General features: G+C 38.0%; 1 protein-coding gene across 4 annotated transcripts in view; it reads right to left on the reverse strand.

Moving 5' to 3' along the window:
- LOC131366804 (cAMP-specific 3',5'-cyclic phosphodiesterase 4D-like) overlaps positions 1-13,831 on the reverse strand; it is a 152,259-nt gene that overhangs the window by 113,461 nt on the left and 24,967 nt on the right. For 2 of the 4 annotated variants that reach the window (XM_058411614.1, XM_058411612.1), the window contains exon 3: positions 9,652-9,872. In XM_058411614.1, the coding sequence (XP_058267597.1) occupies positions 9,652-9,872 (221 nt within the window). Of the gene's footprint in view, positions 1-4,011; positions 4,257-9,651; positions 9,873-13,831 lie in introns of those variants that run through there. The other 2 variants (XM_058411620.1, XM_058411617.1) reach the window with 1 other exon arrangement.

A 13,831-nucleotide genomic window follows, 5' to 3' on the forward strand; every position in this document is an offset into this window, starting at 1 on the left:
TGCAGTGATTTTAACACAATCTTATACACCCTTAAGGGAACATGATGTAAGGAATAAGACACCAGTGTTACAGGAAATAATCAATGACATATAAATCGCCTTGTCTGCACTATACTCTCAGAGCCATGCTGTTTCAGAAAATAATTCAACACCTTCTGAATACTCAGATTTGAGAATGCTTCAGTGCTGTAATATAAGCATTAATAATTCAGAATTCTGTATCAATGACACAAAACAATTTCCAGAAATGTTTTTAGTCTACAAAATATATGTGAAATACAAGCATGACAAAATGTTGAGTGCGAAAACATTTTAAGATCTGCATGGACAAGAAGCCTCACTTCTATGAAATAATCACAGAAATATTTATTGCCTTATTGCCTTCTTACTCTATAGGGAAATTATACCAATATAATATGATAGAAATTCAACTAAGTGTAAATCATTATAAAATCTCATTAAAAGTAATGAACTAGATGAAAACTAACACTAGCATAACATTAGTTATTTGTTCCCCTGTTAGTTGCAACATGAATTAAGAGTTTTGCATGTATTAAGATTTTCAACAAGACAGCACAATGACAAACAATACTGTATGATTTTCCCCTAAACTAAATACAAATAAAGAAAGCTATGGATTTTTTTTTTTCATTTATATGTAATTAGACATTCACACTGTACTTGTACCCAGGTTTTTTATTTAATTCACCATTATCTCCACCACAGGAGAAGCCACAAACACCAGCTTGATCATTTACTTGTTTTGTGTCTATCCTGGCACTGCCTCATTAATATCCACATCTGTTCCTTACTCATGGTCTCATTAAGATTTACTGTACTATACTGTAATCTCAGCGGTTTGCATTTACTGGCAGAAAAGCTCAATCAGAATGTTGCCTTCGCAGTCTGTTCACCACATTGCTCCACCAAAGATGCATCAGGAAAGCCTGGGCTGTAGATTTGCAACTTTGCATACAACTGTGAGTTTGCCCGGTACAGTGTAACAATAAATTAGGTGAGTATACATCATCTGCACCACTCTAGGTCGTATAGAATACCAGTGACCCGCTCTGGCCTCCAGCAATAAATGATCCTGTTAGTCCCCTTTACAACCTTTGTCAAGGTTGACCTGCCTCCATTTCTCGGTGAACACAGTGGACAGAACTCCTGGTGAATGGAGTGAACCTCTTAGCTTACTCACTTCCTGAAGAAAATAAAGTAACTAGCAGCATGTGAGCAGTATAGCAAGTAGAGCTGGTGAAAGAGATATCATTCTATTTAAAAAAAAGGAGTATCAGGATAGGAGGATGATTTACAGGTATTTATTTCTGCCTAGTTCTGTCAAATAGCAAATTGGTTGTCACATAGGACATCTGTGAGCCAATTTAGAGTGACGTTTTGATGTGCTAGTTGGGAAAACAAAAGGTGGCACCAGTAGCACTGTAGATGTTTACCTATTGATCCATGATATGCTTCTGTCTTGTTTGTTCCAGTTCCTCCACTGCCTCTGGGCCTGATTGAGTCTTGTCCATGCCACAGTCCAAATGAAGCTGTATGACACTGGATGCCAAATGTTTGAGGACACCTGATCATCATATCTATAGTTGGGTCTTTACCAAAATGCTGCCAATTGTCTAGAATGTCTTTGTATGCTGTAACATTACTATTTCCCTTCATTAGAACTAAGGTCCCCAAACATGTTCCTGCATGTGCACTAAGTGTACCTGCAAAAAAAAAGGGACACCGGGTGCTTTTTTGAGAAAGCAAATTCTCTTCTTTTGCTTTGCTTTCTTGAGAAATCTATCTGTGCTCATGCTGTTCCAGTGAGAACTACTAGTAGAGCTGAGAATTCCACTTATTTCCCTTAGGGTTCTGTTTCACCACCACTGACCCATTAGCCAGTATCACCAGTGCCATAAGGAAATACTCAGATTAAGATGGATCAGTTAATTTAGTCTACACGTTATTTTTTTACTTTTTATTAAGTTGTTACAGCTCAGAGGAATTTGCAGTCTGTTACTTACTGTAGCAATGGAAAATGCTTTGCTAAAAACTGCTAATTTCAGCTAAATTGCTAATAATTACAACCAATTGACAACAATTTACAAATGTTGTAAAGGTGGTGAACAATAATTGCAACTACTCTGAAATACTTATAGTCAACTAACCATAAGCCTCACTGTGCAATGATAATTGCTTGACCGAGTGCATACTTTCTGCAATTGAATTCTCTATACCTAGGAAAGCACAGGTGGCTTCTAGTGGAACATAATGCTGCAAAATGGATCATATTCATTATACTATCAGGACAGATGAAGTAAGATCATTAAACCTCTTGAATAAGAACAGCAAGATGGCTGAAATGACCACAGACTATTTTCCGAAAATGAGAAGTGATGGGACTAGTTTCAGAAAAGGATGAAGATCCTCTCTGCCACCACATCGAAAAAATTCTTTAGCACAAAGTTTTCAACGCTTCTGAGGATTATTCTCAAAAGTCGACATGGAACATTGCTAAACTAAGTAAATTCAAGAACATCCTAATCAACATATTTTGGCTCTTAGGCATGTTGTGTCATCAAATAAACATGTGACTCAAAAGCAAGCTCGAGTGTAATTGGGAATTGATCTACGTAGGAGTCGTTACTGAGGATAAATAAGAGATTCTTGAGAGAATCATTTTGTGGGAATATCGTCTATGCATGGAAATGAATGAAGGCAGAGCATCAGGCAAAAAAGACACCTTGGTGCATTAATTATGTGTCCAAGTGGCAAGCCTAGTCTCAGTGAGGACGATTCAAGGTGGAAAAACAGCCCTGATTTATAATCAGCAAACAGAGAATTAAGGTCAACTTCAAAAAAAAAAAATTACAAAATGACTAAGAGATCATCAGATTAATTAAATACAGCACTTTAATTAAAAATATGAACATATTATGTTTTCCAAAAATGGCAACTCCTGTGAGTACAATTAGCTAAAAAGGGGGGATATCTGTTAAAGGGGGTTGAAATTACTTTATCATATCAATTATTATAGGATAAATTTGTTGATAATAAGCTACTAAAATCTCCTGTTCATGTATTCACATCCATATATTCTCTTCAGAGCAATTTGTCTCCAAAAAATAAAAAAATTAAAAAAAAAGGCTCATAAAATATTTAGTTATTACCTGAGGCACAATTGTTTTTTCCATTTCTTAATAAATATATAATCCAATGGCACTTTGTGTAGTAGATTTTAAGAAAAAATATCTTTATCAAGGGAGGTGAGGACACATTACATCTGATTAGCAGCCGTGAAATGCGCCAAACAAACCATGCTATACACATTGTGTTTGTTTGTTTGTTTTTTTTTGCACCTTTAAAGCAGGTGTACATCTACTTGTCCCTACACTGCTCACTGTGTGCGCTCAGAGCCCTGCTGTGAAATCCCTTGTAACTGCGGCAAGTCTGACAGTCCTGCCTTATTATAATACAAAACCGTGTGGGCTTCATGATACTGACACACCACTAACCAAATGTGCACTGAAGTCATGAAAGCGTTAAAGAATGATCCTAAACACTACTCAATGCAGAAAGTAACTCAAAAGGAGATGGAACTCAATTTGTGCTGCTAATCTTACAGATAAAAAAACAGATAAAAAATTAAACTTTCCAAACTACAAAAAATAGACAGCGTTATTGTGTCCGAGGGATAAATATTCATTCGTGTAAAGAATGGAGTCGTCCACTTTACAGCCCTAACATCCCAGCAGATTTTTTTTTCCCAGGCTTTAGTCGATATGATGAGAAAGATAAAGTAGCATTATCTAGCACCCTTCTAAAACTATTAATACGACTTTCTAATTTATGTGTGTGTGTTTTTTAAAGACACAACACACATCTTTCTTTATTTTTCCCCGCAATCCTCCGAGCAAACAAAGTGCGCTTGACAAAGCCCGCTCGAAGCCACTACACACCCATCCATCCCTCTCCTCTTTTACACGCACACAAACAATAACGGCTCCTTACCGTCGAAATCCCTGAAACGAGGACGGCCACGACATCCGCGATTTTTTGAGCCCCGGTCGGTGGCCCGTGTCCACCGCGAAGCTTCGGTCCATTTCCGCGTCGGTCCGGTTTCACTTTGCCCTCGGTATCGGATCGGCCTCGTGTTCACCTCTTTGCGCTGTGGCTCTTGCTCTGCGCGCATTGAAGTGGCTGCTGATGCTGCTATTGCTGCTGCTATTGCTGCTGCTGCTGCTGCTGCAACTGCCTCCACTAACGCTGAACACGGCTCGCATTTCCACTCGCCTCTCATCGAGCTTCCTTGTGACAAGTTTAACAACGAGTCCGCGTCGACACGCGCCGCTCAACCCACATATTCCTGGCATCGTTTATAGCACATTTAATTCCCTGTCTAACGTGTGTGTGCGTGTGTGTTTGTCTGTGTATGTGTGTGTGTGTGTGTATGTGTGTGTGTGTGTGTCCGTACAGGGTAACAGCACGCAACTTCTGAAACTTTGGTATGTGTGACAATGATCTTCAGTTAGGTGTGTGTGTGTGTGTGTGTGTGTGTGTGTGTATTATATATACATAAATAAATACAAATTTAAATCATTGATCAAATGCGTTATGGAATAAGAGGAAAAACAATACATTAAAAACTGTACATTAAAATTAATATACTATTATATATTTAAAGTGTCCCTAAAACTGCCACACACAAACTGCCAACTGTACATAAATGCCATAAGGCTAAAACTGGACTCTTTTAATTCCAAAAAATGTCCAAAAGTTTGTGGATACCTGGCTATCCACCACACACGTGGTTCTTTCCCATACTCTTGCCACAAACTCTGACGAGCACAGTTCTCTATATCATCTCTGCACAGCAGCATTACAATTCACTGGGACTACAACGCCCAAACTTGTTCCATCATGACAATGCCCCTGTGCACAAAGTGAGGACCATAAAGTCTTGGTTTGTCAGTTTTGGAATGAATTCTATTGACCTACACAAAGCCCTCAGGGTTTCAACCTCTGGGATGAACGGGAACTCTTACTACATGCCCGGCTTTCTCGCCTGACATCAGAATCTGACCTCAGAGCCTGACCTCAATAATATTCTTGTGACTGAATGAGCACAAATCCCCACAGCCCTGCTCTAAAATCTACTGGAAAGTCTTCCCAGAATAGTGGACGTTATTATAACAGAAACAGGCACTAATCTGAAATGGTATGTTTAAAAAGTACATTATGAATGTGACAGTCGGGTGTTTAATAATATTTAGCCATGCAGTGTATGTGAAGCCTTCAACTTTGAAAGAACCGCATGATTATACAGAAACCACTTCTTTACAGCTCAATTTAGAAGGATGCATGCTCATGCAGAAAATAAATTATGCTTGGCAGTAAATTCCTTGACTGTAACACAGCCCATACAATAAAGGCACAGGAAGATAGAGAAGGAGACGAGAAAAATGCATAGCTCCCACCCATTTGCCCTCAGAGTCCAGTGGGAAGGCTCTCTCCACATTATCTTCAAACATGGATTGCATATCATCTTTTTCACCTCTAAACCTGAATATAACCTTAGATATCATAACACTGTTACATCAACTTATAATCGAATTGTTTTATACTAATTAGTCATTACAGCAGTTCATAATTAAGTACCTAAAATTGTTAGTATATTTGCAACACACTTAGGTCAGTATAATTTATATATAATTTCATTTAATTTTTTAAGAGGGTACAAATAAAATACAGCCTGTATTACAGAATGGATCATAAATTGATACAGCCAGTTACTTGGCAACATTTCTGTCAGGGATGATCTCCTCAACCTTTTACCAGATTTGCTGCCCAGGCCACCAAACATCATCATTTCCATCATAACCTGACTTTCTTGGAGATGTTTGATTGTTAGTGCATTCAGCTTGGAAAGCTGTAAGTGATTATGATATTTCTAACTTAAATGTGTGCTGGAAATATAAGTAACCCTTGGTGGCATATGCTACATGGAGTATACATGTGTCCAACAATGTGAAACCCAAATGATTTAAAAACATAGTATATTCTGGATGTTCCAATTATGATCTATCTGTGTTTATAATTGTTGGATAGTGGCGGCTCAATAGTTAAGGCTCTGATTTCATGGTCAGGGGTTCAAGCCATGTTGGGCCCTTGATCAAGGCAATGTATCTTGGCTGCCCATGTGATCTAACCCCAGCTTCCTAAGAAGCTAGGGCATGGGAAGCAAAGAATTTCACTGTGCTGTATTGTATATAGTATGTAACACAGTGGTGGCTCAAGTGGATTATTGATCAGAAGGTTGGGGTTCAAGCCCCAGCACCACCAAGCTGCAACTTTTGAGCCTTTGGGCAAGGTCTGACCCCCAACTTTCAGAGCTGGGAGACGTGAAGAAAATGTGCTGAAATGTAATGTGTGGCAACAATAAAGGCTGCTTCTTCTTCTATAAAGGCTTCTGATGTAATATAACACATGTTTATTACAACTGGAAATTCATGAAATATGGAAAATGTGACTCACCAAACACACTAAAACACCCACCCCCTGTCCAATACTCAGGCCAGACTACTAATAGTAATCACATGGTGTCTCATTTTGTGCTGGTGTCACTCAATCACAATCAGTGAAATTGAGTTATGCAAGCTCATTTGTTTAATTTAATTCATCAAGCCAATGTGCTTTACTAAAAATGAAAGCTTGTATTCGAGTGAATAGTCTCAGATATTCTCGTTGTTATTTTCTTTCTTTTCTTTCAATTGTCCTGACTAATAACAATTAGTCAGTCACAAAGCAGCTTTTGGGATGAAAATCTGGATGTGGGTTTAGATTTAGATCCCTAATGAACAAAGCTGGAGGTAACAGTGGCATGGAATAATTCCCTGAGACAACAAGAGGAAGAAACCATGAGAGGAACCACACTCAAAAGGGAATCTGGGAATATCAGTCAATACTATGCTTCAATTGTATGCAACAAAAAAGGATGATTATGTGTGTCAAGGTTTTAGGATTACAGTAGAGGTTTTTAGGTACAAGTCTACAGCATCCACAAAATGTTATCCACTGAGGTTTGACTTTTGTGAGTCTTTGGCAAAAATCATTCATTTGGTAAGGGCAATCTGTAGGTTTATTTATTTATGTGGTACCATCCATGGCAGCAGAGAGTGAGTCACATGTTCAGAAAGCTCCAAGCAGTACAACATGGGTCAGGCACAAGATGAAGAAAAATGCCAATTGCTCCCCTTCACATAAAGCATGATAATGACATGTCCACATTTCCCATGATCCCCAGTCTGTTACAACGTCACATGATACTCGATCATATGCACCAATGTTAGTTGAAGCCAGTTACCTTACAAGTTGTTTGTTTGCTGTTCTGATTCTTGTTAAGTCCTTTTGATTTGTTCAGCTCACTCCTGCAGAAATCTTGACCAGTCCCACCCACTCCTACAATTATTATTTGTATCTAAACACAATATAAAAATTAGTGATTTAAACTATCATAAACTTTACCAGTGTAAAGCAGTTAAAGAAGATAAATGAATGAATGCACTAAATGTCTAAGGCAGTGCAGCTTGAGTACCCAATACACTCCCAAGTTAATGAACATGGTCTTAATTTGTCCAGCGAGCTTCATATCTCCCACTCCCACGCTCCCACTCCTACATACATGACAACCACACTTATTTGTTGGGTTATCGTGGGATCCAGGTCCTTGATGTACACTTATATTCTGGTTGCTACAGCCTGCACTGCATTCTTCTATCTGCCTTTAAGCCATGTATTTATAGATTCTTTTTTTTTCATGCCAAAAGAAATAGAATAAAGCAGGTATTGAAGAGCAACTATAATGACAGCAATTTAGGGTTGAATTGAATGTATAATGTTATGCCAATATGTGCTATCAGCAATACTGATGCTGAAAGCAGCCAAGAGTGCTGTGTTTTCCATCAACTGGGAGAGCGACGGACCAGAGCGAGACACTGCGTTAATGAAATCAGAGATTTGGCAAAAGCATATGTGTCGTTGCACTTAAATAATTCAGTAGGAATTTGGCTCTTCTGCTAAATGAATACCAAAGCACAATTATAGGTCAGATGAACTATGTTGGGAATGATTCTAAATCTTCCCTGTCACATCGGCATAGCTGAGATGAAACAAGCGAAAATAATGAATTAAATCTACAGATAAGTGACAATTGAAAGAAAATTCAAGGGTATATTTTTTAGAAGAATAGTGCTATTCTTTCCCTCCAGTGTCTGAATGAATTCAATCCAATTGCAGATTCTGAAAGTACTATTTATATGTGCCCTAAACACTGCAGTCTGATCAACAGTCTGATTAAATTATTCATTTACATGTGCACTGTACAAGGTAATTTTTTATCGGATTGAGAAAATAGATCGATTCATGCATTCACATGGCTAATTTATTTATTCTATCCCTTTCAATCCGATCTAAATGTCATTCAAATCGAGCTGAATCAGACCAACTGATGTTCACATGAAGGCTTTTCAATCCAAATGAGCTATCAACCCGATACCTAACGGATTGTTTGGTTGCATGTGAACGTATTGACTGAAGCTGTACTGGTGGTTTGTGACAGCTCAGCACATTACTAAAACACTTTATGGTGTTTTTTTCCTTTAATTTTTTTTTTTTTTACTTTCCTTTAATTGAAGAATGTTGACCTAAGCAGTTTCATAGAGTATAATCAATATAAACAACATAGCATAGCTATGGCAGAGTACAGATATAAATACTGCCAAAACAATTTGTTAGAATGGGAATAAAAGAGCTTTTCAGCAAATAGCTGCGAAGAATGATGACTGTCAGCAGTAGGGTTTCATCAGGTTTCATTCTGTCGTGTATTCTATGCAAAAGCATAGGTTGACTAAGAGATAACTAGTGAAATCTTCAGATAGAAAGAGAGCTAGAATGACAGAGACAGAGTGTCTGTATGTGAATGCTGAAGGTTTTGTGTTTGTTTGTGTGTGTGTGTGTGTGTGTGCGTGAGTTTTCAGGATTCTATGGCACAATATTCTTCAGCAAGGGTACGGTAATGAAAAAAATAGAATATGGTTTGCAGCTTTTCAAAGCCATTACAGCCTAATCAAGCCACAGTGACCCAGTTCAGGGATCAGTTGTTATAGAGAGCGTTCAAGGTGAAAGCTCAAAAGAGGTAGATTGATCAAGGCTGCTTGTTTCATTTTATGCAAATTAAATGAGATGGCCTTTCTTTGATGTTTGTAAGAATTAGTCATTCTCCGAATACGATGACAAACCTGTTCCTTTAACTTAGCTGTCATAGCTTAAATTATTTAAAAACTCACCATACGTCGTATATAAAGGTTGCTAAGCAATGAAAGAATACGGTTTGAAATGGAAATGAAAAGACCATTAAAAATAGTTCTGAAAATGGTCTACTGAAATGTCCACACAAATATAAAATGATGTGTTATTGTGTTTAATTATGTTTAAATATTCCAAAAATGTGTCATGCCGGTATGCTTGGTATGCATAAACCGAAATGTGACGTCTTTGCTTTTTCCTTGTGTGTTAAGAAGAAGCTGAAGAATGTAATACCAAATTCCAGTGTGACTCAACAATTCAGAGCTGTGATGTAATTCACTTTCTGACCTGTTTGAGTCAGCCAAGGTGATGGCGATCAGAGGAGGCATGCTGGGAGCTAGTGTGGCGGGTCGAGATGTTTGCTCAGACTCCTTCCAGTCAAACTGCTCGGCTTGCCTGAAGGCCAGAGGAGGTAGCTGCAGGGTTCTGCTGGATAGTCTGCGTACCTGAAAGCACTCTGGGACTGGATTATCCTCGGCTTCTGAGGATTCCACGGAACTATCGCTTACCTGGTACAAAACACACGCACAGACACACACATTGGCATTGCTTCACATTTCATTTAAAATGTGGATTTTAAAAATGAGGATTAAAAAAACATATGCACAAGCTTTAACATCTTGAGTCTGGAATATTTAGCATGATGCCATTCATGTTTTTGAGGTTGTTCACTCTAACTTACTTTGTGTAATATTTTAATTATATAGATACGAGATATAAGGTCTGATCACTTTTGACCATCAGAGCATGCAATCATGTAGAAGCATGTATGCAGGAAAGACAAACCAGAGCTATTTTTCCCTTCTCCTACACCATGAAAGGTTTGAACTAGGTCAAATTAAATCAAATAGGGGATTAATTCCCTCAGAAAAAAAATATTTGTCAGCATCTTTTCATTGCAGCAACACATTCATCCGAGAACCCAAAGAATTTAATTTGCTTCACTGAAAATCTCAAGGGATCCAATACTACTAGCAAGCCAATACTGACATGCATCTGATATCGGCTATTTCATTATGCATAGAGAACTTAAATAGCTGCAGATACTCCACATCAAATCTAGATTATACCCCTTTACAAATAGAAACTCAGGTGGAAGAAAAGAAGTAGGACAGTGCTGTGCACTGATATGCAATTTTATTCAGCCGCTCAAGCGCATGACTGCCACATAATTTGAGGATTTAGTAGGCCTACATTGTGTTTACTTTTTCTAGATCATGTGCCATGAGGGACGCTGATGTTTGTGCAGCACATCTCTTAGACTGGCTCCCACAGGGCCGGTTTTATGTTGCAGAGAGACGAGGTGAAGCTGCTTGAGAGCAGGATAACCAAATCGCTGTGCTGAACATCCAAACATTTCATCTCATTATGGTACAGACAAAGAGAAACCTATCAACTTCTAACACGTATGAAGACAAATGTGCTAAAGGCACAGCGTGTACAAGGATAGTCTTTCCCATCCTAATAGAACGTTTAGGCTTTGTGCCTTGTCTAATTGTGCGTTTCATCAATCAGTATGCACAAAATTCACCAAAAAAAGTCAGTAACTTTGCAATGGTATCATCTTTCTTTCCATTTCGCAAAGAGTCTCTAATGCACAATTCATTATTTATATGATGAGACTGAGTCATGCTTTGAAAGCTTAGGGACATAATGCACTAAGGGGGTCATTTGTAGTCTGCGCACACTCTCACACCCAGGGAACATAAAATGTGGCCATGTGACTACAATGAAGGAAAAAAAAGGGGAAGCACAGTCAGCTGGTACTGATATAACATAATAAATAGATAATAGTACAAGATTCAGTGTTTGATTAGGGAAGGGTGAAGCAAGCTTAAAAAATTGAAATCATTTTCTTACACAAACTTAATTTTAGTGGTGCTTTGACAAAGCTTGAATACACCATGTTTTCCTCATTAATTCCAGTTAATGATCAGAAATTCCCAAGCAATATTCATAACATCAGTAGAGCTTGCATGAACCTTATACATTGATTCTGTGGATAACTAAATTACTGTCACAGTGTGACTTCATCTCAGCATGTGTTCTGTTCAAGTTCCACCTTGTTCTTTGATTATTCATTGCCACGTGTCTCTGTTCACTGTCTCCGCCCCGTTACGTCACTTCCTGTTTTCCACGTGTGTTCTTATTAAACTCTCCTACTTTCAGTGCCGTTCTTAATTTTTGTTCTCATTTAAACCTATATGTGTGTGTGTCATAGTCTTTGTGACGTGTACGTTCCGTGTGTGTTTGTCCACGATGTCACTTAACCTCCCATATATCAGATATTTGTACCAGCATCCTGCCCATTTCCTGTCATTGCTTTGTATAGTAGCAGCTTAGTCATAGTTGTGTTTACCCATTTAGAATCACAAGCATGTTCTTTTCCTGACCTGCCTTTTGCCATGGTTTGTATTTTTTTTTTTTTGTTAATAAAGAAAAACCTCCTGCATTTGTGTCCTCATGACCTGCATCTGTTATACAGATCCCCACATGACAATAACAGTACCACTCCACTGGATAGACCCTCAGGTGAGAAACTACTGTAGGCAGACATCTCTGACAACACACGCAAGTCTAGTTATCTGGCCTTGAATACAGTCTGTAGAAAACACTGTCAGAACACTGAAATATGCAGACTATAGGGGCTGAAGTGCTAGTACTTTCTACTGCCTTAGCCAGTTATTTTTAGATATACTATTATAGATGGCAATAATACTGCACTGTGTATTACAGTGACCTTCCAGAGGTGAAAGAACTTGGATGGTAAATATAATACTTGGTAAAATAGTTTCATACATCACATGTATGTTACACTCTTCATATTGTGAAATATGAACCATCACTCAGTCAATTAGGTGTTATCTGTTCTGAAGACACTCCTGTAATGGAAAACCTAAAAGAACATATTTACTGACACTGACTGTCAGAAAGCACTGAAACTCAACATAAATTCTTATGAAAAAAATGATGCTGTACGAGTTGTTACTACAGAAATGATCATGTAAATGATAAGATTAGGAGGCAACATTGAATGAGTGAATAAGTGAAAGACAAACTAACAAAAACATGATAAGACAAGAACCATAATACATGAATGCAAGGCAAAAACAAAGACTATGAGCAAGGCTTTTAGCACACATGACAAACATGAAAACAACAATGAATCTTAATAATGAAACATACAAAAATGAGAACTTGAGTAGGGGTGCTTAGGGATAATAAGATTAAAGTGATCATACTGATCATGACACGTGACATACTGAGGCTGATTGGTAATGTATTTCAGTGTTGATTTCAGCAATCAAAAATAAGTCACCAATTTCACAAAAAAAGTAAATTTTTCTGATCAGAGAACATTTCATTTCCTAAATACATGTTCAGAATATAATCTTTGTTATCTAAATATTGTTGTAAAAAACAATATTTTTATTATATTTATTTTTATTATAATATTTATTATTATTTTGTTATTGTAAAATTTGTTATCTTAACTAGACAACTTGACATATTTCTCTATTAAGCGTTTGGTATATTATCTATATTATCTGTATTTCTTCTTTTTTGCTGTTGTTTTATTGTCTATTGTTAATAACTTCTGTTTGATAGAAATGCCTAATGAAGATAATCTCTAAAGCATCAACAAATGCTAGCATATTACAGTGAGGGAAAAAATTATTTGATCCCCTGCTGATTTTGTACGTTTGCCCACTGACAAAGAAATGATCAGTCTGTAATTTTAATGGTAGGTTTATCTGAACAGTGAGAGACAGAAAATCAACAACAAAAAATCCAGAAAAACGCATTTCAAAAAAGTTATACATTGATTTGCATTTTATTAAGTGAAATAAGTATTTGACCCCTTTGCAAAACATGACTTAGTACTTGGTGGCAAACCCTTGTTGGCAATCACAGACGTCAGACATTTCTTGTAGTTGGCCACCAGGTTTGCACACATCTCACATCTCAAGGAATTTGGGCCCACTCCTCTTTGCAGATCCTCTCCAAGTCATTAAGGTTTTGTGGCTGACCCTTCAGCTCCCTCCACAGATTTTCTATGGGATTAAGGTCTGGAGACTGGCTAGGCCACTACAGGACCTTAACGTGCTTCTTTTTGAACAACTCCTTTGTTGCCTTGGCCGTGTGTTTTGGGTCATTCTCAGGCTGGAATATCCATCCACGACCCATTTTCAATGATCATTGAAACTCCATGAGGTGAGATCTTGCATGGAGCCCCAGACCGAGGAAGACCAACTGTTGTCACCTTCTCACCAAGCTGCTTGGCGATGGTCTTGTAGCTCATTCCAGCCTTGTGTAGGTCTACAATCTTGTCCCTGACATCGATGGACAGCTCTTTGGTCTTGGCCATGATGGAGAGTTTGGAATCTGATTGATTGCTTCCTTCTGTGGACAGGTGTCTTTCATACAGGTAACGAGCTGAGATTAAGAGCACTCCCCGAGAGTGCTC

Source organism: Hemibagrus wyckioides, linkage group LG16 (assembly GCF_019097595.1).
Source record: "Hemibagrus wyckioides isolate EC202008001 linkage group LG16, SWU_Hwy_1.0, whole genome shotgun sequence".
Taxonomy (NCBI): domain Eukaryota; kingdom Metazoa; phylum Chordata; class Actinopteri; order Siluriformes; family Bagridae; genus Hemibagrus; species Hemibagrus wyckioides.